Here is a 27,308-nt window from a genome sequence, read left to right as displayed (position 1 = left end):
TTCCACCGGTGCAGATTAGGGGTAGAAAAGACCTTTTCAGCGCAGAGCCTCACAGATGCAGGGCCATAAGCAGAATGCACAGCCTGCTTGTCATCAACAGAGTCCAGTTTGGCTAGCACTGCGGAACAGAAGGGGAGAGGTGGGAAAGACAGGAGAGGAGGCCTGTGGTTTCCTGGTGTGCTGGTACTTCTATCAGCAGACCGGAAGGAGCCCTGGAGCAGTGGTTCTCCACCCTGACCACACCTTGGAACCCCCTGGAGAGCTTTCACAATGACAGAAGGCCAGATGCATGCCACAGAGACTAACTGGGGCCAAGAGCTGGGCAAATATTTTCAGACTCCCCGTTGATTACACCGTGCAGTTAGGGCTGAGGACAGCAGAGTAAGAGAGCCTGCGAGAGGACCTCGCAGTGTGTGGATGGGCTGGGCAGTGTGTCAGCTGGGTGCCGCCTGCGCAGTCCTGTGGGAACCCTGCAGGACTGGCTGCTTCGCACCTGGCAGAGCAAAAGCTGGAGGTAGAAGGTGCTGCAAGGTAAAATCCAAGGAGCTGCCCACAGGCCAGGTGAGGGGCAAAAGGAATCCAAATGCTCTATGGCAGGTTTCTGAAACCCTGTACTACTTACATGCTGGACCTGATCTTTCTTTGCTGTATTGTGGGATGTTTAGCAGCATGCCTGGTCTCTACCTGCTAGGTGCCAGTAGCACCCAGCTCTCCTTGTCACAACCAAAAATGTGTCCAGATGTTGCCAAGATCACTCTGGCTAAGAGCCGCTGCTCTAAAAGAAGGTTCTTTTGGGATGGCTCTTTCACAGGAAGAGGGAATGAATGTCATATTAGGGAAATTAAAAATAGAAAAGAGGGACTAGAAATTAGCTGAAGACATACATGTTGTACCTCAATCACGAGCTCCCATGGGGAAGCCATGCTGCAACAAGGCCCCTAGGTTCCGCACTGGCAAAGTGAGGTGCTTAGAAATGTGGCCCCTTTAAATACATGCTCCAGGAACTGCTGCTCACAGCCCCAGGGTTACATGTTCCCTTGATGGTTTGCCTACATTGACATATCCTTTTCTGGGCAAGCAAATGAAGAAGAGAATCACATTCCCTCTTAGTATTGTTAGTCAAGAAATCATTGTCTATGTCAAAGGTGGACTGGAGTTTTTAATGGGAGTAAATAATATGTTAAACCACAGAGTAAACAGACCAGTGTTGCCAAGCACGGTGGCCCTGAGCTTGATGCCAGCTCAGCCTCTCACTGTCCCGTCTTCTGTCTTCCTCAGACGGGAGGTGGGGTGGGGGTGGGAAACACTGACATCTAGTTTGCTTTATCACGTGTATGAAATGCTCTGTCTTTTTGCAAAGACATTCTGTTTCTATTCAATCTGTTTTTCTTTTACCAAAGTAAAGAACAAGTTCCATGAAATCTATTGAGGCAGATTTTTCTGGCCAGAATTGTAAAATATCCAAAGGCTTTGAGAATTAACCAATATCATTATTCAGTATTGTTAGTATTTATTTCCCCATAAGAAAAAGTTATGTTTTGAGCTTTAATAGCCCATTTTGCTACAACTTTTCTAAATGGAAAGTAGTGAGCTTTAACATATCATAGAGTAGCATCAGAAAGTTTCCCTCCCGTTCTCCCCTTCAAAACTTGTTTTCTTTTTCAAGTTTGTGGTACCTGTGGAGAACTGTTTAGGTAAGTGGGAACAAATGCTGTGAAAAAGGAAACTACCATCCCTTTGCTTCCACCCAAGATGGCTGTGTGGACTCATCTGCTTTTCTGGGGTAATGGCAGCTTTGTTGGAGTTGGGGTTGGGCAACCTTGACCGTGGCTCTGGAAAGCATACCTGCTATGGAGGCCGACATGCGGGTGGTTCCCAGAGTTCTCTGGAGCACAGTGTCCCACAGCTAAAGCCCCTGTTTTATTTTGGAAGGATACTGAGTACGTTAATTCTAGCAATGACACAGCAGTTTGGAAAGACTAAGAAAGATGACACTGTGCAGGTTCTTAGATGAGCCCATTACTTTACCCAACTTACTTTCCACAGCGACCTACTTTTCCTGGCGTCCTCTTGGAGCTCAGCAGGCTTTGTTTTTTTCAGTGGGGCTGCTGTTCCCTTAAATCTTTCCAAATGGTGGTGTTTTCTATTTTGTTGAGACTGTAGCTGTGTGCCTGATTGTACTGCCTCAAAGTCCACTGGGGACCATGTTTCCAGTCCAAGCCTCGTTTTTTAACAGCGAAGTTTATTTGCCCTTTTTCTAAGGGCCTGATGGTATAGGCTGCTATGCTTAGTTAGCAATCCCCTAGATTTTTCAAAATACTCCCTTCTGTGTAAAGATTGCTTTTAAAACGACTGCCATCTTTTAAAGTTAATGGACATTTAGGGAGCACTTAGTTGAGGCTGGTACGATTTATATGTGCTGTTTTAAAACCATTTTTGAAAATAAAAAGTACAAGTACCCATGTGTGCACCAAACATACCTGAATCACACTTGTGACTGTAATGTGCATACGTGTCACATCCAGATCTCATGTGCCCAGGAACACCTGCATAAAATTCACTTTCCACTCATTTACTCATACATTTGTCAGACACCTATTCTATGCAAGATACTCTGCTATAATCATGTAAAAAACTACAAAACTATTTTAGTTCTTAGTCTTAAATACCTATACTCTTCTGTAGAATATTTCCATGACTCAGAGTAAAAAATAATACACCTCACACTGACTATAACTTGAGTGTGTGTGCATATCCATCCCTTCAAACAAAGGTTTCATAAATCAATAACCTTTCCTACAATTATGTACTTTTATCTAGTCTTGTCTTTCATTTTAGAACCACTAAGTTGACTTGACAGCCCACCTGTGCTTTGACAAGCACTGCTCTAGTAGGAACAGCCACAGTGACAAAGGGGTTAAAAGCCAGCTCCCACCCTCTGTGGAAGGCCCAGCCTGCACTGGCTTCTCCTCACAGGTGACATAGAGCAGAGCAAAGGTCTTCCTCCCAGGCCAGGGTGGCAGACAAAAGAGAACGTTCTTGCACTTCATCTTCTGCCATGACAGCCACCTGCCTTAAGTCTTGCCAAATGGTCCCTAACATAAGGATGCACAGGTCCATTTTCAACGTGCCTTGTCCCTGTCTACTATGGTTCCCCTCTAATACGCCAATGGGAACAGAGCACAAAAGAACACCCCTCCTCCCCGCTCCTGTTCCCCGGAACTGCCTTTTCAAATTCTCACTACGCTGCTCACCTTTTAAAATGTGTTGTATATAATCATGGTAAGCTCTGTTGTTGGTGCTCGCTGGAATGCCCCCTAAATGAACTCCCTTCTGCCTTATTTTCAAAGATACACACAGAACCATCACCACAAAACTCACACTTACAACCCACCAGAGATTCTTGTTGAGGACCTAGTTTGGTGCCAGGAAATGGACTATCGTGTTTGAGGATACTGACATTATAAATTTAGGACATTGTCCTCAAGAGCATCTCGTTAGGGAGACCTCAAGACTAAGATATGGGCTCTGACAATTAAGTTCGCAAACTTATTATAATGCTGTTGCTAACCTTTTTTGATTTCAAAGGGATTATTCATTATGAATTTGTACTAACTGGACAAACAGTTAATCAAGTTTTACTATTTGGAAGTGTTGAAAAGGGTGCATGAAAAAGTTAGATGAAAACAACCTGAACTTTTTGCCAACAATTCATGGGTCTTGCATCACGACAATGTACCAGCTCACACAGCAGTCTGTGAGGGAGTTTTTAGCCAGTAAACAAATAACTGGATTGGAACACCCTCCCTACTCACCTGATCTGGCCCACAATGACTTCTTTCTTTACCCAAAGATAAAGGAAATATTGAAAGGAAGACATTTTGATGACATTCAGGACATCAAGGGTAATACGATGACAGCTCTGATAGCCATTCCAGAAAAAGAGTTCTAAAATTTCTTTGAAGGGTGGCACTGGCATCGGTGCATAGCTTCGCAAGGGGGACTGTAGTGATATTCAGCAATGAATAAGTTCACGAACTTAATTGTCCTACGTCATATATTAAAATTAGGGACTAACGCAAACTGTTTTCTCTGGACTGCATCCCTGAGGGAAGCCCTTTTTAAGGAAACATCGTGAGCAAGAGCACTTCATGAAGATAGCCTCTTCCATGGTTTATTTTTAATCTAGAAAATCTCAAAGCGCTCTTCTAGGGCATGTGTACCCATGGTAGAGAACACAGGAACGGTGATCTCACCTTCCTTATAACCCCTGATAGCATTTCAGTCTTCCCCATAGTGAGTCTCTTCCTTTTGAGACCTTCTCTGTCCTAATGACTAGGACAGAGTCACACTTGGACCAGCTGCTTCCCTTTAATCACCCTCCAATCGAACCCTTTTGTTTAGTGCCAGATCTGAGGCCCCCAGCAAATATCCTATTCATTACTTAATGCTCCTAAAGCAGTGACTCCTATTCTTTGTGGATGATGGCCCCTCTTGAGAATTTAATGAAGGCTCTGGCTCTCCCCTTAAGAAAAAAATATACACATGTCGTACACAATTTTCCCAAGTCCCCTGAAGCCCAACTCCATAGCGCCATCCAGACACCCTGGACCTTAATCTGATGTGTGCCCTATTGCATCAAACACTCATGAGTAGCCTCCCCTTGACACTTTTCTTTCATGGACTTCTCCCCACTCCTACTTCTATTTATACTGCCTTTCCAGCCCCTTCCTCCTGCAGTTTCTCTTTTTTGAAAAAGAGTTTTATTAAAATATAACTAAATAATATATTAGTTTCAGGTGTACACCATAGTTACTCAACATTTATACACCTAAAGAAGTGATCACCATGATAAGTCAGCAACCATCTGACACCATACCATGCTATCATAATATTATTGACTATATTCCCATGACTTATTTGTTTTGTAACTAGAAATTTGAACCTCTTATTCCCCTTCACCTTTTCCCCCACTTTTTAAATTTTTCAATTACAGTTGATATACAATATTTTTTAATGTTAATTTCAGGTGTACAGCAGAGTGGTTAGACATTTATATAATTTAAAAAGTGAAACCCTTGACTAAACTTGTACCCATCTAGCAGTATACATAATTATTACCATATTATTAACTATATTCCCTATTCTTTATTTATATCTCCATGACTATTTTGTAACTACCAATTTATACTTCTTAATGCCTTCCCCATTTTTACCCTTCCCCCAAGCCCCTACCATCTATCATCCCAATAAAACTAGTACCCATCTGATACCATACATAGTAATTACAACATTATTGACTATATTCCTTATGCTGTACCCTATATCCCCATGACTACTGTGTAACTACCAATTTGTTCTTCTTAATCCCTTCTCCTTTTTCATCCATTCCCAACCCCCTTCCCATCTGGCAACCATCAAAATGTTCTTTGTATCTATGAGTTTGTTCCTGTTTTATTTGTTTATTTTTAGATTCCAAATAAAATAAAATAAAATCATATTGCATTTGTCTTTCTCTGTCTGACATACTCCACTCAGCACAATACCCTCCAGGTCCAACCATGCCACTGCAGATGGCAAGAACCCATTCCATGCCATGGCTGAGCAATATTCCATTGAATATAATATGTAATGCCTACTCTTTATCCATTCATCCATCGACGGACACCCAGGCTTCCTCCACATCATGGCCATTGTAAACAATGCTGCAATGAATAGATGGATGCACATGTCCCCTCGAAGTAATATTTTGGGTTTCTTTGGATAAATACACAGAAGTGGGATTACTGGGTCCTTCTTTGTCTCTTGTTGTTAGTTTGGTGAAAAAGTAATTACAGTTCAAAAGGTTAAAACTAATTGCAAGAAACACAATTACTTTTGCACCAACCTAATATTTATAGCCTTTGTTTTAAAGTCTATTTTTTTCTGTTGTAAGTATTGCTACCCGAGCGTTTTGTTTGTTTGTTTGTTTGATTTTCATGAAATATCTTTCCATCCCTTTACTTTCAGTCTGTGTGTGTCTTTCTATATGAAGTGAGTCTCTTATAGGAAGCATATGTAAGGGTCTTGTTTTCTTACAGCCACCCTCTCTTTTGACTGGAGCATTTAATCTATTTACATTTAAAGTAAATGTTGATAGATACGTAGTTATTGCCATTTTATGACTCATATTTTATATCTTTTTTTAGTTCATCTTCTTAAAGAAGTACCTCTAAGATTCTTTGTAATGATGAACTTCTTGAGCGTTTTTTTTTTGTTTGTTTTTTGGTCTGGAAGCCCTTTATCTGTCCTTCAATTCTAAATGATAGCTTTGCAGGGTAGAGTAATCTTGGTTGTAGGTCCTTGCTTTTCATCACCTTGAATATTTTGTGCCATTTCCTTCTGACCTGCAAAGTTTCTGTTGAGAAACCAGCTGACAGTATTATGTAAGCTCCCTCCTAGGTAACTAACCGCCTTCCTCTTGCTGCTTTTAAAATTCTCTTTGTCTTTAACCTTTGGCATTTTAATTATGATGTCTCTTGGTGTGAGCCTGCTTGGGTTCATCTTGTTTGAGACTCTCTGTGCTTCCTGGGCTTGTATATCTATTTCCTTCACCAGGTTAGGAAAGTTTTCCATCATTATTTCTTCAAATAGGTTTTCAATTCCTTGTGCTCTCTACTCTCCTTCTGATACCCCTGTGATGTGAAAGTTGGTATGCTTGGTGCTATCCCAGAAGCCTGTTAAACTACCTGAGTTTTTTAAATTTTTTTTTGGTTTTCTGTTTGGGTGTTTTCTGCTACCTTATCTTCTAAATCACTGATTCGATCCTCTGTTTCATCTAATCTGCTGTTAATTCCCTCTAATTTATTCTTTATTTCAGTTGTTCTTAATTTTTTGACTTGTTCTTTTTAATATTTTCTATCTCCATTTGTATGTTTCACATCTCTTGGTTGAAGTTCTCCCTGAGATCATTGAGCATCCTTATAACCAGTGTTCTGAACTCTGCATCTGGTAAATTGCTTGTCTCCATTTTGTTTAGTTATTTTTCTGGAGCTTTATTCTGTACTTTAATTTGGGATATATTTCTTTGTCTCCACATTTTGGTTGCCTCCCTTTGTTATTTTCTGTATATTAGGTAATGCTGCTATGCCTCCTGGTCTTAGTAGAGTGGCCTGATATAGTAGGTGTTCTGTGGGTGCCATTCTCCCTGTTGACTAAAGCTGGGTGTTCCAGGGTTATGTGTGTCCTCCTGTTGAGCCCTGCTTTGCACATCAGTGGAAGGGATTGGTTGTAAGGACTGGCCATGATTATAGTGAAGGAACTGTGGCGCAGGGCCTTAACATATGGAGCAGGATTTACTTCAGCAGGGCTCTGGTGCTTGCCCAGTTTGCCCTTTGTGGGTATTGTCCTTGGAGGTGACCAGGTAATGTTCCAGCTCAGTTTGAAGCTGGCCACTGGGTATGCCAGCCCTAGGGTCTCCTGGGAGGGGAACCATTGCTGGACAAGTTCAGCCTCAGCCTGTACCCTGCCCAGGGTCAGCTGGTATGAGCCACAAAGTAATCTGCAGATGGCTGCCACCTGCCATGGGCTTGGAGGTGCCTTGAGAGGCCAAGCTGCCATCTGAAGCCAGTTTTTGCTAGTGCCAGGCTTAGGGCTACTCAACAAGAGGTATGGGCCATGCTGAAGCCAGATGCTGACTTTTTGGGTTTTGTGAACCTTTAGCAATTTTAGGAATGCCCACAGCTTGAGCCAACTCATGCTGTTTGTATGGAAAAACCACTGGAAGTGGTCCTGCAGGTTGGGTGGGGCAGGGTCTCAGGGAATCACCAGGGTGGGGTGAATGAAGGTGTTCACCAAGTTGATGAAAACTCAGATATGGTGGCCACCTAAATCTGTAGGCCGGGAGGGAGGAGAGCTCAAGAAAGAAACAGTGGCTTCTACCAGCTCCTTCATCTGGGAGAAGGCTGCCCCTCCAGCCTTTGTTCTGAAGCCAGATAATTCAGTTCCTTCCTATATACCCCTGGTGCATTTCGAGCTGCTGCCCCAGTGCTGGAGCTCAGAGCAAGTGAGTCCATCAGTAAGTCCATGTCTAGGCTCTTTAATAGGAGTGCCTTGGAATCTAGCTGTCTTCACATCACTCAGCCACCATCTCTGCTGGTTTTCACTGCCAGAAGTTGTGGGGATTTTTTAGCACTGGAACCCTGGGTTGGGGAGCCTGGTGTGGGGCTGGACCCCTCGCTCCTCCGGGGGTGGGACCTTAGCAGCCAAGATATCCCTCCCGATTTTTAATGGTCATACACAGGTGTGAGACTAGCCCATTCCACATCTCTGCCCATCCTAACAGTCTCAAGTTGGTTTCTTATGTATGAGGTTTGGCAGTTAAGTTTGTGAACTCATCCTAGAAAAAGTGCTAAATACCTCATTGTTGAATACCACTATGGTCACCTTTGAAGTACTCCTCTTGGCAAGCTATGCACTCATGCCAGCACCTAGTCCACCAAAACAATTTTGGAACTCTTTTACTGGAATGGCCATCAGAGTTGTCATATTAACCTTGGTGTCCTGAATGTCATCCAAATGTCTTCCTTTCAAGATTTCCTTTATTTTGGGTAATGTAAGAAGTCATGGGGGCCAGATCAGGTGAGCAGGGAGGGTGTTCCAATACAGTTATTTGTTTCCTGGCTAAAAAGTCCCTCACAGACAGTGCCATGTGAGCTGGTGCATTGTCATGATGCAAGAGCCATGAATTGTTGGCGAAAAGTTCAGGCTGTTTTCATCTAACTTTTTCATGCAGCCTTTTTAGCACTTCCAAATAGTAAACTTGGTTAACTATTTGGTCAGTTGGTACAAATTCATAATGAATAACCCGTCTGATATCAAGGAAAGGTTAGCAACATTGTTGCAACAAGTTCGTGAACTTAATTGTCAGACCATGTATATCTTTAGTTGGAGGGTTTCGGTTCAGTTAGACTTTAGGTGATTCTCAATGATGGATGTTCTGTAGTTTAGTTGTAATGTTGATGTGTGCGTGAGAGGTGGAAAGCACAGCATTTACCTAATCTGCTATCTTGACTGGAAATCTCCTCCTGCACTTTCTAACTATGTCATGTTGACCCCTATCCTTGCAACTCTCTGAATGATCACCTCCTTGGTGAGTGCTCACCTATCTCATATTTCTGCCCATTGGAATACTTGTTCCATATTCAGTGGTGTAATCTGCATGGAACTCTAACTTGAAATAGCCCATAGTAAATTAATCATCTTATCCTGCTCCTAAACTGGATCCTTTCCCCAAAGTTTCATTTCTTGTGACAGCACCACTATTTTCCCATTCTGTCAGACGAACTCTACGGCCTTATAGCCCTCACATATTATTATCCTAATTAAGTTCTAAACTGTGTAGTGCTGAGACTCTGAATGGAATCACATTTGGCTCATTTCACTTTTTCGTCTCTGTATCTGATCTATTCCCCTGTGCTGTTGCTTTTGACTCTAAAATGTCTACTGAATTGGGATGGTTCTTCTCATGGCAGCACCCATTCCAGGCCCTGGTTATTTCACACCAGGAGCTCGGCGGTTGACTTCTGATCATCTCCCTCTCCTCAACGTCTTCTCACTCTTACTCTTTTTGCAGATCATTGGTATTCACATCTTCCTGAAGCACCATCTTCACAAAGTGACTTTCTGTATAGGAATCTAAGATGGCTCATTCTGTCCACCAGCTAACATTCATGCCCAGTGTCTGGCCTCAGACCTGGCCCATCTTCCCCGTCCCATGTCATTATTCTCTGTACCCAGGTCCACAGTGTGTATGGTGGGCTCAGGACCTGGCTCTCACTATGCAGCCTTAAGAGGTTACTTAGTTGCTGGTATCTTAATTTTCCTATTTGTAAAACGGGCAAATAAGACCACATGTCTTATTATCATTATGTTAATATTTTTCACTATCATTAATGTTAGTAAAGCACACATAGTATATCTGCCATCCTTGCATATGTCATACTTACTTCCATGCAACCTCCTATTGTTCCCTTCCTTTGGGAATTGGGAACTGGAATGGCTTCCCTTCTTTTCTCTGCTTAGATATATTCCACTTCGGTTTCAAAATCCACCTAATGATGGCCTTGTCATTCAACATTTGCTGTGTTGTCTACTAAGTGCCAGGTATACTGAGAGGTTTTCAAGGCGCAAGTGAGTGAGTGAAATACGGTTTCTCCTCATCTGGTCAGGGGTCAGATAAGTGAGTGAAGGTGCAGTGACAAAAGACTCTCAGATGAAATAGGAGCACAGAGAGGATGTCTGATCCAGCCTACAGGCTCCTACAGGAGGTGAGTACTGAACTGGTGGCTGGTGATGGCAGCAGGCAGAGTAAGAGAGGGTATTTGAGGCAGTGGTAGCAACTGTGCAAGTATGAGAAAAACACGCAGGGACTTGGGATGGGCATGATTCTGTAGGCCAGAGTGGGAGGACCTTGTGGGGATGTGGAAGGTGAGACCAGAAAGCCAGGCGAGGACAGTCCCTGCAGGTCTCAGTGGCATGCTGAAGCTGTTGTGGGAGAGCTAGGGATTGTTTTAAGTTGGGCAGAGACACACCCAGAATTCTCCCTTCTTTACCATGCTCCCTCACTCCCAGGACGCGGTTGCGCTGTACACACATGTAGGGCTCAGGCTGGATGCAGGTGGCTGCCCTCCCCAGGACCTCTTTCTGAGCAGGACAGTGACGATTCGAGGGACTGGGAGCACAGCAACAAGTGAGGGAAGAAGAGCCACTTGCAGTCTTAAAACAAGGTAGAACTTCAGATGAATGACTTGAAAGTCACGAACGAATGACTTGCTGTTGTATTCTCAGCTGAACTCCCCATTACATGCAATGTTGTTTCAGTGGCAAAACCATACATTATTTGATTATAGACACAACAGCTTTTAATTCTGTCGGCCCCGTCATGAAGCTGATGCATGCTCTGTAAACTGGTAAAAATTCATAACCAGGGGCAGAGGGGCAGACTCTGTATACTCTTGAAGGAGCGGGATCACATGTAGTCATTCCCCCAAACAGCCAGCCAGCTCCTGGCACATTCAGTCAATTCTCCATTACCAGGAGTGGAAGAAGAGGTGTGCACGCAGGGTATACTGGGGAAAAGATGTTGGCCTCTCTGTTCCACGTGGACCAATACTTGGCAGGGGGAAGCCACCAGGCAGATTCTGTGAGCTACTTGGGAGGAGAAGGGACCAGGGTTCTCTCCAAACCTCCAGCCTCTGGGTGACCTTCCCACCTGCTCCTTGTTCCCTGCTGGAAAGGAAGGCCTAAACCAAGATTAAGTTAACTTGATTGCAGGAAGTGCTCAAGGAACATTTTGTAACTAGTTTAACTCCTTGGAGTGACCCAGGGATTTCCTTCAATTAAAAAAAAAACAAGTAAGATCTCACTAGGGAAAACAATACCTTTATCAAAGGAATGTTAGTCAAAGAAATCTTCTTTAAAAGAAAATTGTTTTAAATATGAAACTTTTTCACAGCATTTCAGTAAGCGATGGGACTTACCTGATCCTTAATAAAAACCAATATCATAAGGCATGTTTATATTAAAATAAGATCTAGTTTCCCTCTGTACAGCATCTTGTACTATGTTGAGATATAATTTACTTTAAAAATAAATATAAGGTTGACCAGATCACCTGTGACTTTGTATGGACAAAAGGGCAGGACAGAGTCACTGAGCAGTGAGAATACAGGATCCGGAGCCCACTGGGCTAAGAGAGCCCTGGGCACAGAATGCCCTGGGGTGGACGCTCTCCCAGAGAAGATGCTGCTGAGGACAGGCGCTGCCAGAACTCAAGGCTGAGATGCTGATACATTTGTGCTTCCTCAAATTCAGTCTGTGGTGCTGGACTGGAGGCTTGGCCCCTCTGCCTAAATGAGCCCAAGGCCGATGGCCACAGAGCACAGAGGTGGTAGGTGCTGGGATAAGGTTAGAGAGAGGAGGGCAAAACCAATTGGAATTTCTTACTTTGCACAAAATCATGCCTTCTTTCTCCCTCTTACATGTGATACAGTGGATTCAGTGCCTAAGCAATTCTCAGCAGCGGGGCATGATCCATCCCAGGGCCCCAGAGCGGCTCTGCTCACCTCATCCACCGTCCATCGGGCCACCTTGCCTGCCTGGATGTCAGCCACACCGGGAAGCAGCTTGCAGTGTTGCTCCCTGCCGAGGGGAAGGTCCCGGAAAGGGTGGGTCGACAAGGATGACATGAAGACCGACTGGTGCAGCGCCTGCTGTGTCTGCTCAGCAGAGTATTCTGAAAGACAGGCAGGGGAGGGGAGCCCCAACAGTGCGAATTAGTGAGCATAATACAGGTCAGCGTCTCATTACAGAGGTCTAGAGTCAGGTTGGATAAAATGCACACTGAAGGACAGTGGAAACCCTGGTCCTCTGGTCACACGTCATTGCCAGGAGTCACTGAGCACAGCCAATACCACTGTTCTGTTTCAAAACAATAGTCATGAAAACCAACTGTTATGTAAGTCCTGTAAACTGTCGCTGTTTGCTAAGCAAGCTTGAGTAATCTTTATGACACACTGTTTGATGCCAACAAAGAGCTAGCTTTTCACTGCCGTTGGCTTCTCTGTCTCTAAATCAGGAGTCAGAGGAGCACAGAACCTCACTGAACGGGGCTATTAAGCGCATGGGCACACGAGCCACCTGAAATGTACATGAGTTCTTCCTGGAGGCCACTTCATAGGTCTCCTGGGGGTCACTGAACAAGGAATGCTACAGCAGCAGGGTCCCGGTGAGAACCTGGGTGACAGCTGCTGCTGCAGCTCCCAGCAAGCCCTGATGACCTCACAGACTTGCAGAAAGCAGTGGCAGTTGAGATGCAACTGCCCTGGCACAGGCACTCTTAAATGGGTGCTCTCTTTTCGGAGCAAAAGCTCTGAATGTGCTGCGGTTCTGTGGCATGAAGAGCAATGGCTGCTGTTTGCCTAAGACCGGCTGCTGTCACCAAGGAGGAAGCCTTCACTTTCGCTGCATCATTCTCCCCAGCCTTTGTGTAGATTTCCACCTTCAAGAGTGACTTTACTCTTGTGTTATATCCAACATTTAGGTGGGGCCATAGATCTCTCAATTCCCTTCTAATTTTGCTTTGAAAGTACAAATGGGTAAGGAACAAAAACAGCCATTTCAGAGGACACTCATGCCTTTATGACATCTTTTAAGATACTTTCAACACACATTAGCAAAATAGTTGTTGATATTTTAAGACTTTGAAGAGCAAGGCCACAAAAGGAAATGTTTTAAGCCCTCTAAAAGCCTACCTTTCCTAATGCAAATGGCAGGTTAAGTAAGCAGTAGTCACATAATTTAAAGTCTATTATGATAATTTGTTTCACTAAGAGTCTGAAAAGCTATTATGCTAATATTTTCACCTCAAATTAATTACAGTTTCTAGTAGGTGAGGCTAACCAGCACTTTGCATGGTCACCTAGTCACATACCCCATAGCGATCAGAGAGGTTCTAAGCTGTGAAGGAGCCCGTCCATCACCACCCTGGCGGCTCGGCACAGACATCCTGAATATTTACTGATGCTTGCTGTCTACACAGATAAAGAGACAGCAGAATTGTGGCCTGCTCACAAGTTCCTGTGCTCCATTTGCAAGCAGCAGCAAATTTGTCTCTAAATGCTGCTTGTCCAGCACTGACCTTTTTAGTATGTAAATAGGTCATCGCCCTCCTGTAGATTAGCCCCCAGTGTAAAGCTACAGGTTCTGAAGGGAAACTTCACATCGTCTTCGGAAAGCCAGTATGTTTACAAATGTGAATGTTCTTTAATGAAGTTATCAGGATGGACAAGGAGCATGCAAAAAATGAACCCTGGAAACCCACGGTGGGAGCGTCACAGAGCAAGTCTGCAGTCACAGCCACACATAATCACCGAGGGTTTTCCTGGGAAACCAAGAATTAAAGCTATGTATTCTTAGGGATTAAGATTTGAGCCGAAGCTGGGCTTTATTCTGGAAAAGCATCACTGGATCAATCAATCAGTTGTTTTTGCGGAAATAGCACGGTCTTAAAAAGAAAAAACACACATATATCTCTCTAATCCATGCCCTGGGTAAATCAATTATGTATCGTTTCCAAAAATGTGTAAGACTCTGAAAAGACACAATTAATGAATACTGTGTTTTGGAGGTACAGAGATGTTGAGTGATGCTCATCAGATTCCTGTGATTCACAAATAAAAGCTGAAGATATATAAGAAAACCATTGCGCTCCCAAGCAAGAAAATTTTCCACACTGTAATTTTGGAAGCAAATTGCCTTGGCTGCTGAGGCATCCCCTTGGAAAAAACCTCAGGTGTAGTTGCCAGCAGTGAACAGCTTTGAGGTTCCTGAGTCCACTGCTTCTTATGGTTCTGGGCTCTGAAGACCGGAACTTCAGTTAGTCCATGTAGCAAGATGACCTTTCGGTTATAACTAAAGCTGGGAGCTCTAGCTTTATGCTGCACACTTGAACTCAGGCTGGCTCTATACTATCTACGGCTTTGGAATTCTGTTAACTGTGTCCTTATTAAATCAAACTATCTGTTTGAATGAAGGTGAAATCTAGAGGTCTCAAAGACTGAAGACAACTTAGTGGCCCGTTATGCCATGGGCAGTGGGGAAAGGTCTGCAACCACTGGCCAGGCCGCAGATCCCTACCTGGTGTCGAGTTCTCAGGGGTCAACTGCTTGTGTCTGTTTATCTGCAACCTTAGGTTTTCGGGAATTCTTGCCAGCCCAGTTACATGCTGCCCATGGCCTGAAAGTTCTTTTCCTGTTCACAAAGACTTGATTTACGTTAGAGAGGGAATCCCTGATTAGACATTTGGGTGACCAGTCTGCCATCCCTAAGACACGACTGGAATTAACAATATCCACCAGCAGAACTGGTGAGAGGGAGAAGGAGAATGTGCATAAGGACTTACTGTGTGGTCTCGGCTTATCATAACCACTAACTAAATAGTAGGTGCCCTTCTACACTCAACTGTAAGCTCCTAGAGGTCAGGATTGATGTTCAATGAAGGGAAGTTGCATGATTAGAAATTAACAGAGTGTGATACTAATTTTCCAATAGTAACAAAAGAGAGCCAATGCATTTTGTAGAGTGTTTCATGGTGGTGGTTGTTCATTTTTGTATCATTTACCAGGTCTAATTTCTTCCAAAACTGATGGTTTTGGGGTGGAGTCTTCGGCTCTAACTGAAAGAATGCAAGAACAGGCTTGCGTCAGAGGACTGTGACATCAGCGAAAGGGGGAGGTCCACACCTGCTCGCCTGGTTGTGAATCCTGGTCCCCACATAGTTGCTGAGTGACCTTGAGTGAGCTACTTAACGTCTACGTATCAAGGTTTTTCATCTTTAAAATAGGATAAGAATAGTACTATATGTTAGTGAGTTGTTGGGATTAGAACAGCTTCTGGTGTTCAGTCCATATTAGATATTATATTACTGTTACAAGATGTAAAGATATTTTAAGTTGTAACAATAGTGAAGATGGGGAAATAAAGAATTTCTAAAACCGGTGCGACTAGATTGGCTTAAAACCTCTGAAAGTGGAAATTTAAGCTGAAACTCAGGATCTTCAGGGCCATATTCAGATTTCACACCCAAGTGGTTCTGGACTTACCAGTGCAGTGCTCATTATTTGCAGAAGTCCTAGTGGAAGGAAATGAGTGAGCACCCACAGGGTGCGGCCAATGCAGGGTGGGGCATCTGTTTCCCGGGGAAAAGCGTGCTGACGTGCAGCACGCGCCGAACACTGTTAAAACGCACTCAGCCTGCCAGCTTTGCATTTTGGTGGCTCTTGACAGACTTTTAAAATGTGGGGTGGTTTGCATTACTTTGAATTCTGTGCATAAAATTAGACTTTGGAAAATACCCACTTAAAATTTCTGCATATATTTTAATCAAATATGAACACACTGATTTTAACTTTTAACCAAGCCAGCACAGCTTGTGTCATATTAGATCTCCCTAAATAGTCGTTAATAAATTAAAGGGCATAAATTAAAAGCCTGTGAAGAAGGGGTATACTGTCCTCAGAAAACATTCTCATCAAATCAAAAGGATAAGATGATTCTATCTTGGGGCACTTGGAATAAACAGAGGCTTCTAGATTAGAAAAGGGTGTCTATCATGAGCAGAGGGCAGAAAGCGTCTTCCTAACTGCGTAACTTCTGTACTTCACCCACTAGGCCCAGCATCCCAGCCCCGTGTCTGCCCAACACAGTGGAGGGGTACGGGATGGCCGTCAGCCGTGTCCCTGTGATTCCTACTCAGCTCTCTTAAAAGTCAGCAAGGAAATTCAGCCTGCAAAAGCAGCCCTCCTACTGGAGCTTTGTAATATTTTAATTAATCAAAATGCCTTTTGCACCAGAAAATGAAATGCACGTATAATCCTGGCATTGCCTCTAACAGTAATGTGTGAGCAACAATGCATGAAGCTATCCCCACACTTAAGGTGTCTTTACCCTTCCGGAAAGCAGAGTAATACATGTAGTACTTGTCACCTTGGTGGTTTGCCATTTGTAGGATAGTTTGGTTCGAAGAATTCTTTTGCTACAATTTTTTTCTCATTGGGTATTTCTTCTGAGTTTTATGCCTTTAAAAAATATAATGAAGTGTTTCATGATTTCAGCCAAAAGTGCTTGGAGATTTGGAGAACTCTCAAGCGTCTGAGGCCAGCATCTTCAGCTCTGTGTCTAGTTCCAGAATCCAAGGAGTCCCTGGCCTGGAGCGCCAGGAGACTTGGCCACAGGTCTGAGTCCATTCAGCAGCACTCAAGAGGAGCAAATGTGGAGTTCCAACTCCAAAAGCATTAAGTCATTACCTTTCTTGTAGAGGCAATAACTTCCTGGAAGCCAGCTGACTCCCTGATGAGATGTCAGTCTCAATAGTAAGTGCTATCTGCTTCTGCTCTTGAATGCGGGAAGCCCCAGCCGCGTGAAGAGTATCTTCTCCAAGTCTATGGGGACAGCCTGACGGGGCCAGTTGTGGATGGTGTGTGACTCAGGGGCAGCCTTTTGGGTGAAATGACCAAATAGACCCAGAATATTGTGTATAGCCTATTTTAAAGTCTGTTTTGTCTCATATAAATATCGCTGCCTTAGCTTTTTTTGTTTCCATTTTCATGAAATATCTTTTCCCCAACCCTTTCCTTTCAGTCTGTGTGTGTCTCTTGACCTGAAGTGAGTCTTTTGTAAACAGCATACGCAAGGGTCTTATTTCCTTATCCATTCAGTCACCCAACGTCTTTTGATGAGAGCATTTAATCCATTTCCATTTAAAATAATTGTTGATAGATATGTAGTTATTATTTATAGTCTTAATCTTTGTTTGTTTGTTTTTTCTTTGACTTCTTAAAGAACTCCCTCTAAGATTCCTTGTAATACTGGTTTGGGGGTGATAAACTCCTTTAGCTTTTTTTTTTTTTTTTTTTTGGTCTGGGAAGCTCTTTATCCTTTGATTCTACATGACAACTTACCTGGGTAGAGTAATCTTGGTTGTAGGTCCTTAGTTTTCATCACTTTGAATATTTTGTGCCAATCCCTTCTGACTTGCAAAGCTTCTGTTGAGAAATCAGCGAATGATCTCGTGGGAACTCCCTTGTAGGTAACTAACTGTTCTCTTGTAAGCTTTCAAAATTCTTTTTTTGTCTTTAACTTTTGGCATTTTAATTATGATGTGTCTTGGTGTGGACCTCTTTGCGTTCATCTTGTTTGGGACTCTCTGAGCTTGCTGGGCTTCTATGTCTATTTCCTTCACCAGGTTAGGGAAGTTTTCCACCATTATTTCTTCAAATAGGTTTGCAATTCCTTGCTCTCTCTGCTCTCCTTCTGATACCCCGGTGAGATAAATGTTGGTAGGCCTGCTGTTGTCCCAGAGGCCCCTTAAAATATCCTCACTTTTTTGGATTCTTTTCACTTTTTGCTGCTTTGTTTGGTGTTTTCTGCTGCCTTATCTTCTAAATCACTGATTCGATCTTCTGCTTCATCTAATCTACTGAGTCTCTCTACTGCATTCTTCATTTCATTTGTTGTATTCTTCATTTCTGACTGGTTCTTTTTTATCTTTTCTTTCTCCATTTTTATGTTTCCTATCTCTTTGTTGAAGTTTTCCCTGAGATCACTGAGCATCTTTATTACCAGTGTTTTGAACTCTGTATCTGGTAGATTGCTTGTCTCTGTTTGTTTAGTTCTTTTTCTGGAGTTTTGTTCTATTCTTTAATTTGGCACATACTTCTTTGTCTCCACATTTTGGATGTCTCCTGGTGTTTATTTCTATGTATTAGGTAGGGCTGCTATGCCTCCTGGTCTTAGTAGAGTGGTCTTATGTAGTAGTTGTCCTGTGGGGCCCAGTGGCATAATCTTCCTGGTCACCAGAGCCGGGTGCTCCAGGTGTGTCCCTTGTGTAGGTTTTTAGTGCCGTCCTGTTGTAGCTGAGCCTTGGTTGCTGTTTGCATGCTAATGGGAGGGACTGACACTTGGGCTGATTGGTCCTAGGGACTGGTCTTGTCTATGGTGCAGGAACTTTGTGCAGAGGCTGACCCTACAGAACAGGATTTAATTTGTCAGGGCTCTGGTACCTGTCCAGTATGCCCTTTGAGAATGTGGTCCTTAGAGGTGGCTCAGCTTGGTATGAAGTTGGTCACCAGACGTACCAGCCTTGGGACCTCCTGCCATTTTCCAAGCAGTTCCCTTTAATTGCCATGGAAAAGTCCGACCTCCTTTGAGGTCCCACCTTTTGGGCTTTACACTTGAATACCTCTTCTCAGGTATTGGCCTTCCCTCCTCAGACATGCTCTCTCATTCAGTGAAAAGTGAATGACCCAGCTCACGGTCCCTGTCCACTTTAGGCCTGCCTGCCCTCTGGGGAATGTACCTTGGGTACCTTTCCCTTTGGTTCTCCTCCAGTCTGCTCCTCACAGTCACATCTTTGAGGACCAGCAAGTACTGCCCCTCACAGGCAGCACCTGCTGCTGGTCTTCCTTCCTGCCAGAGGAGCCTCTCCTGATAGTTCATACTCAGCGGGCACCCCAGGTTTATCCAACTCCCCTGCTAGACCATGGTGTCTTCCATTTCTCCCCCTGCACTTCTCTGTCTCTCTTTCCTTGCCCCACCTCAGGAACTTGAGCTAGCTTCCTCTCTCCTTCAGGGGATGCCCCTGTCTCCTCTGGACCTCAGTGTTCTTCTCCACCGACCCCACGCTTGCTGGCCTGTGGGACTCAGCCTTCCTGGTTTCCTTGGTCTTGCTACCTCCATATAGGCACTTTCTAAGGGTTTGACTGCCAAACAGAACAGGATACTGAAGGAATAAGTCATTTAGTAACCAGGGGAAGTGGCACATAATAAACACGTCCCAGAGTGGGACTCAGTTTCCTGCTCTGTGAAGGGATTGAGCCCCAGCTTTTATTCCTAAGGGCAGGGTTTTAGTGAAATACCTTTTTAAGAGGTCTCCAATCCCAGGTGTCTATACAAGAGGTACCCAGACCCAGACACTCAGGGCTGCCTGGCACAGAGGCTCTCAGGCCTCATCACTGTCCACAGCCCTCCCCAGCCTGTCAGGCGGTGAGTCATGCCTCCTCACGGGGGCTCCTGTAGCACCCCATCACTTGCTACCCTATATTGAAATTGTCTGTTTACTTAGAAGTCTCTATTAGTGGAGTGTAAAGTCAAGGGCAGTTATTTCCAGTTCATCCTCACATCCCCATAGGGTAGCACAGGACTGACACATGGTACAGCATACTGCACGTGCTTCATACCTGATGTGACTCTTGGGCCATCTACTGCAGAGAAAAATAATGCAGTGGCAAATGCTAACTTAGTCTATGCCAGTGAAAACAATGAATTTCCACCCTGTGGGCTCTTGTTTGCCAAACATACTCAGTACTGAAAAGGCCGGGAATAGTTTGTGATATGAAATCTAACTCCTTGTTTTGATACTCCAGAAGTAGATATCCCCTGGTTTCATTTTAATAAAAATGCAGAAAAATCCATATTAACTTTTGATATATTAGTCATCCAGTGAAAGACTTAATGTGCAGAATATTTTTTGATGGCTAAAGGGTAACCTTTTAGTTTAAATATCTGCTTCACACAGCTTGAGAGACATCATTAATTAACTTCTTTAGATTGAATACTACAACCAATCACCCAGCATGTATATTTTATCCTTTGCAAGACTGTTTTCTTTTACTTGTAAAAGTGAGACCATAATTGAATGAATACTAATAGTCAACTTGACCAAGAACCAGAGTCATTCTTCTCAAAGTGGGTACTCCCTTCCTGGTTACTTCCTATTCTGACTCTTCACAGGCAGTTATAGGAAGAACAAGCGGTGTTTGGATTGACATTCACAAATTGAAAGGCCCTACTATCTTTATACACATAAGATTATGACACAAATGAAAACATTACTGTGCATGAAGAAACAAATGGTTTAATTGTATGTTGACTCCCACAGTAGGTGGTGGTACTGGAAGGAGCAATACATCCTTGAGGCAAATGGATTTGGAAGCAAAATGCTTTGAGTTGAAAAGGCAGTGTGTGGGCACCCAGTGTGACTAGTGCAGACGCCCAGGCAGGTCTGTGTGCCAGGCTTTTAACTCACTCAGCCATTTCTGAGCTCTAAAAATGCACAGGTTAGAAGGGGCAAGTGAACTAATAGAAGTTTTAACCCTTAAAATCTTACACAGCCTACCTCTGGGGACAGACACCATATGCTATTTATCTTTGCATGTCCTGTCCTCACCTAGCATACTAGCATAGCACCAGGTACGCAGGAGGTGCTCACTAGCTTTTTGTTCACAATTAACAGGGCATAAGGATGTATCCTCCCTGACTGATGGAAAGTCTGAAGCTCCCAACTATGCACATGCCATGAGTGAACACTTCACTGGACTTTGCTTTCTTTTTCTCTGTACTGCCCTCTTTCCAACCAGTGGACACATTGCTTGAGCAAGGAGTCCATGGGTGCTCAACTTGATCAGAGAAACCCCCAAGACTCCCTGGTTTCCAAGGCTCACAGTGAAGCACACCCAGCCCAGGGCACAACACTGTACCTACCAGCCAGGAGCACTCAATCACAATGACAAAACAGCACCAAATGGAATGCACCCAATGGCTGCCAGTACCACTGGGGGCTTCAGAGAATCTGCTAGCACCAGTCTGGACTTGAGGCTGGCTGGGAGCCAACGGGACAAACACTTGCTGGGTGTCTCTTATTGTTTATTTTATTTATTCCATATGATTTCAGGAGGGCCAGTGCTACCAGTCATCATTTATAGATAATGCAGTGGTCTCAGAGACACTAAGTGACTTGGCAAAAGCTATTCAGCAGACCAGGGCAGGGCTGGAGGCAGGCCCCAGAGGCCACCACACTGGCGTATTCCTTTCCTCCAATCCTTCAAGAGTGGGTTCTTTTCATCACTGCTTCTATTTTTTTTGTCAAAAGGTTTAGAGGCAGAGTGACACATGGGGGTATGGGTGTATGTGGCTGAATCATTCCAGAAAAGACAGAGTTGCCTATTTTTAAATAAGGAAAGCCTCTACATTGCAATACTAGGACTGCTCTATCTCTAGATAGGTCTTTGGAAGTATTGTGAAATTTATCTCAAAATATACATGCTTCCACGGATTCTACCTGGGTCCCATGTAGATCTACTCAGAGAAGCAAGTCAAGCTCTGGAAAGGAGAGATATCTTGTGCTTAGCCTGGCAGGAGGTAGAAGCAGCAGTCCCAGAGGGTGCTAGAAGGGGCCTGGAAACACAGTGCTGCTGTTCATTCCTTCTCATCTCTGGCGTGGAAAGCTGCCTGCTTCCTTGGCAAGGAGTTCAGCACAGAGGCTCACTCCGAGGTGGCAACAAAGGTTCCCCTCATAGAGGTGCTGACATGCTCACAGAATTTGAGAAATCAACCCATACCGGGAGTGTAAAGTCAAGGGCAGTGTAAAGTCCAATGACTGATCAATTTAGAACAAATAATTCTAAAATTTATATGGAACCACAAAAGACCCCAAATAGCCATAGCAATCTTGAGAAAGAACAATCTATGTGTGGGAGCCAGCCTATTTTCATGGGTTTCTGTGCTCCATCTATCCTACAGAAGAGATGCTCCCATTTGAAAGTGGTCCTGGGGGAACTCTTCCAGCACGGGACAGCCCTGAAGTCCAGTGAGTTGGGAAGGTGCCTTTTCTCCCACTCTGGGAGAGGCAGGACTTAGAGGAAGCTAAGCTGCCCCTCATGAATTAAAACTGAGAAACCTAAAGATTCCACAAAAAAAATTATTATTAACAGAACTGATAAATGAATTTAGTCAAGTAGCAGGATACAAAATTAATATTCAGTAATCAGTTGCATTTTTATACACTAGTAACGAACTATCAAAAAGAGAAATTAAAACAATCCCATGTACAATTGCATAACAAAATACCTAGAAATAAATTTAACCAAGGAGGTAAGAAAATACAAATAAATAGAAACATATCCTGTGCTCATGGATAGGAAGAAATAACATGGTCAAAATATCTATACTATCCAAAGAAATCTATAGATTCAATGTAATCCTTATCAAAATACCAATGACATTTTTCACAGACCAAGAACAAATAATTCAAAAATTTATATGGAACCACAAAAGACCCCAAATAGCCACAGCAATCTTGAGAAAGAACAAAGTTGGAGGTATCATGTTACCTGATATCAAACTTTACTACAAGGCTAGAGTAATCAAAACAGCATGGTACTGGCATAAAAACAGACATATAGATCAATGGAACAGAATAGAGACCCACAAATAAATCCATGTTTATATGGTCAAGTAATCTCTGACAAAGGAGGCAAGAATATACAGTGGAGTAAAGACAGTCTGTTCAATAAATGGTGTTGGGAAAACTGGACAGATACATGCAAAAACAATGAAACTAGACCACATTCTTACACCATATTCAAGAATAAACTCAACATGGATTAAAGACTTAAATGAAAGACTCGAAACCATAAAACTCTTAGAAGAAAACATAGGCAGCAAACTCTCTAACATTGCTCTTAGTAATATTTTTTTCTGATATATTTCCTTGGACAAGAGAAACAAAAGACAAAATAAACAAATGGGACTACATCAAACTAAAAAGTTTTTGCACAGCAAAGGAAACCATCAACAAAATAAAAGGACAACTTACCAAATGTCAGAAGATATTTGCCAATGATAGAACTGATAACGGGTTAATATCCAAAATTTATAAAGAATGATACAACTTAACACCAAAAAACCCCAAACAAGCCAATTAAAGAATGGGCGGAGGACCTGAATAGACATTTCTCCAAAGAGGACATACAGATGGCCAATAGACATAAGAAAAGATGATGAATGTCACTAACCATCAGAGAAATGCAAATTAAGAGCACAATGAGATATCACCTCACACTTGTCAGAATGGCCATCATCAATAAATCATCAAGTGTTGGGGAAGATGTGGAGAAAAGGGAACCTTTGTGCACTGTTGGTGGGAATGTAATTGGTGCAGCCACTATGGAAAACAGTGGAGATTCCTCAAAAAAATAAATACAGAAGTAGCTTATGACCCAGCAATTCCATTTCTGAGTATTTCTCTGAAGAAATCCAAAACACTAATTTGAAAAGATATATGCATACCTGTGTTCATTGCGGCATTATTAACAATAGCCAAGATATGGAAGCTACCTAAGTGCCCATCAATAGGTAATTGGATAAAGAAGAGATGGTACATATATACAATGGAATATTACTTGGCCACAAGAAAGAATAAAATCTTATCATTTGTCACAACATGGATGGGCCTAGAGGGTATTAAGCTAAGTGAAATAAGTCAGACTGAGAAAGACAAATACAATTTGATTTCACTTATGTGTGGAATCTAAAAAACAAAATTAACAAACCAACAAAACAGAAACAGACTCATAGATATAGAGAACAAACTGATGGTTGCCAGAGGGGAGGAGAGTTGGGGGGCTGTGTGAAAAAGATGAAGGGATTAAGTAAAAATTGCCAGTTACAAAATAGTCATAGGGATGCAAAGAATATAGTCATAAAGAATATAGTCAATAATGTTGTAATAACTATGCATGGTGCCAAGTGGGTACTAGACTTATCGAGGGATCACTTCATAAGTATATAAATGTCTAACTGCTATGCTGTACACCTGAAACTAATATAATTTTGAATGTCAGCTATAATTGAAAAACATAAAAAAAAACTGAGCGCCTCTCCTTAGGTGTTATCACATCATTTACTTGTGATGTTTTTTAAAAAATACTAAATTATACCAATATTTAAGAAAATTGACTTGTTCTAGAGCTAGATAAAACATGCAATGACTCCATACTCTTTGTTACTGTGTTTAACCAAAAATAAGACCTAGCCGGACAATCAGCTCTAATGCATCTTTTGGAGCAAAAATTAATATAAGACCCAGTATTTATTATGTTCTATTCTATTCTATTCTATTCTATTATTATATAAGACACGGTCTTATAATATAGCAAAATAAGACCTGGTATTATATTATGTTGTATTATATTATATTTTACCCTTATTTTATAGTAAAATAAGACCGCGTCTTATATTAATTTTTCCTCCAAAAGACGCATTAGAGCTAATTGTCCAGCTAGGTCTTATTTTTGGGCAAACACAGTATGTAATTCAAGTCTTGTAAGAAACTGGGTTCTAAGCCTACAAAAGCTATTCTGTTCAGTCATCTATTTTCTCTTCTAAAACAAAAATCACTTGATGTCAATATGCACAGGTAGTATATCTGAACTTTTCTTATTTATTAGCATTCAGGAAAATAGAAAGCTTTTACTGTTCTTAGGGTGTGTGTGTGTGTGTGTGTGTGTGTGTGTGTGTGTGTGTGTGTGTGTTGAAAAAAAGGGAAAAGAGGAAAAAAACTCCAAACTTAAACAGCAGGAACAAGTACCTGGCACAAATGAAAAACAAATTACTAAGCCAAGAGATAATGAAGGAATCAGATTAGCCCCTACACGCTCGCTGCATTTGAACCTTCTTTTGAAAATCGGGAGTCTTAAGTGATGGAGACATCACCTCCCACCTCAGCAAAATCTGTGCAGCCCTCTTCCTATACAGGCCACCCCCTCCCCCTGCACCTTGGTCCTGCTCCTGCCACCCGGCCCTTGTCACATTTTTCTCACATGCCCCTTGATAGCCTCCCTTGAACAATCTATTTTCTTCATAGCCAGTGGGTTCTCTGCACTGTGTAGAGCTGATTTCCCAGATCCCTGCGCTGTGGGCACTCAGTTTGTTTCTTGATATGTAAGACAGAAGCCAAGAACATTCAATTAGTCTGCAGTAGGGTCTGTCACCTATAATTCACATTCTTTAATTACAATCCCATGGTGAAGCATGGAACCAGAGGAACCACCAACAGGACCATTCAGGAACTCGGGCTGCATAGAGTCTATCAGATATTATGGAAAACGTCCCTGCCCCTACACACACACACACACACACACACACACACACACACACACACACACACGCATAGTCGATCATCCTGCTTTTAGAAACTACAGATTAAAACACATGCTTTTTGCAGTTTTAAAAATTAACCAGGATAAATTAAAGCTCAGAAGAATTCAGTTTATGATCCTATCATATTTACAGTATACATTTGGTTCAGATGCTAATTTTACACATTCATGAAACCTTACAAAAATGACAGTCACATTTCCATTTTTTGAAAAGTACCAGAGATTGGATCAAAGCTGTTACATTTATCACATGTTTGCGTAGAGGGGTAGGAATGTGGTGGAATAAAAGATAGTATGATTTACCCTGGAATTAATTGACTATTGTTTCCCATTTATGTGACTGCATCAAAAGATGCAGAATTTGGAAATTATACTTTTCATGAGTATTTGTAAATGAAACTACTAAATAATTATTTCTAGGTAACTTCTAAGCAACCACTTCAAACCTATTATATCAGAAATTCAAGTAACAATTATGGGGCAATTGAGGAAACGGGCTGAAGGCTACATCACCCCCGCAGAAAGATGACAATTTCCTGGGTCTTTACTTTGGATCGTAACCTGAGAACCTGATGAGACTTTGTTATGGGAGCAAGTTTCTCACATCAAGAGGAAATACATCTGTTGTAAATTGAGGCCTTCATTTCCAACATGAAGGGAACATCTTCCTTGTAATGAGAAGATAAGCCTTTCTCAAGTAAATGATACTTGTATATAAAACCCTACTTTATACCTCTGTTGAAAAATAACTGCTTTTGGCATCAGTAATTTTCTCTAAAAGCCTACTTTTCACCTGCAGATATTGTGGAAGCTGTGTCACTAAAATGAGGTTATGTTTTAAGGATTGAATGCTTAAGGATTATTCAGTCACGAGACTGGATCACTGTTAATGAATTAGAGATGATAACACTGGCACTTAAAACACAACAGAATCTTATTCTTAATTATCAACTATAAAAGGCAAGCTGCTAATACTTGTGTGTTAGTGTGGGTGGGGGGAGATTAAGAAAAAATCAATGTTAGAAAAGAAGAGAATTTTAATAAAGCCAGTGTTTTAAAAAGACTGACTCAGGTAAGCTGTCACCACATTCTCAAAATCCTGTTTGTAATGGGTTGTCCTGCAGGGTCTCAGCTCCCGCTCCTCCCACAAGAATGCAGGATATGGTGAGGCCAAAAAGGAACAACAACCGAGCCATAGATAGGGAGTTCATACCACTATATTCTCAATGGCGGCTGGTCAAGACACAAAAGCAAACATCTGCCAGTACCCCAGTGAGGGGTCTTCCTGCACCCCAGTCTCGCTGGTGGCCGGGCGAGACACAGGAAGTAGGATCAACACAATCTGCAATCCACAATCCGCTTACTAACTGCACTTGCTAGCCGCAATCCACAGTCCGCTTCTCTGCCAACGAACCACCCACCCTCTAGCATAGTCACGGCAGTTATATTAGTGGCTAATGGCTAACCAGTAACAGCTGATGGCCACCCAGCCACGGCAGATGGCCATCTGATTACAGCTGATGGCCATCTAATAACCGAGCCAGCACCTTTCCACTTGAGGCCGAGAGCCTGGAAACTGCTCTCTCTGGGACTCTGTCCCCACATGGGTAATATTTAGAAACATTCTGTAGAGCTTCTAATAAACCATTTGAAAGAGAAAACATTGAGGAGAAGATTGAATGGTGACAGAACACAATAGCAGTAATGGAAAATGTGTCTGAAATAAATGAGAAACAGCACATTTCTGAGGCCAGATGACCCTTTGCTGCTTCC

General features: G+C 42.6%; 1 protein-coding gene across 1 annotated transcript in view; it reads right to left on the bottom strand.

Annotated features, from left to right (window-relative positions):
- The window catches only part of L3MBTL4 (L3MBTL histone methyl-lysine binding protein 4), a 329,281-nt gene that overhangs the window by 6,463 nt on the left and 295,510 nt on the right, over positions 1-27,308 (bottom strand). The window contains exon 16 of the mRNA XM_033087485.1: positions 12,105-12,274. Within this exon, the coding sequence (XP_032943376.1) occupies positions 12,105-12,274 (170 nt within the window). The remainder of the gene's footprint in view (positions 1-12,104; positions 12,275-27,308) is intronic.

Source organism: Rhinolophus ferrumequinum, chromosome 19 (assembly GCF_004115265.2).
Source record: "Rhinolophus ferrumequinum isolate MPI-CBG mRhiFer1 chromosome 19, mRhiFer1_v1.p, whole genome shotgun sequence".
NCBI lineage: Eukaryota > Metazoa > Chordata > Mammalia > Chiroptera > Rhinolophidae > Rhinolophus > Rhinolophus ferrumequinum.
This window is presented reverse-complemented; position numbering and strand designations above follow the sequence as displayed.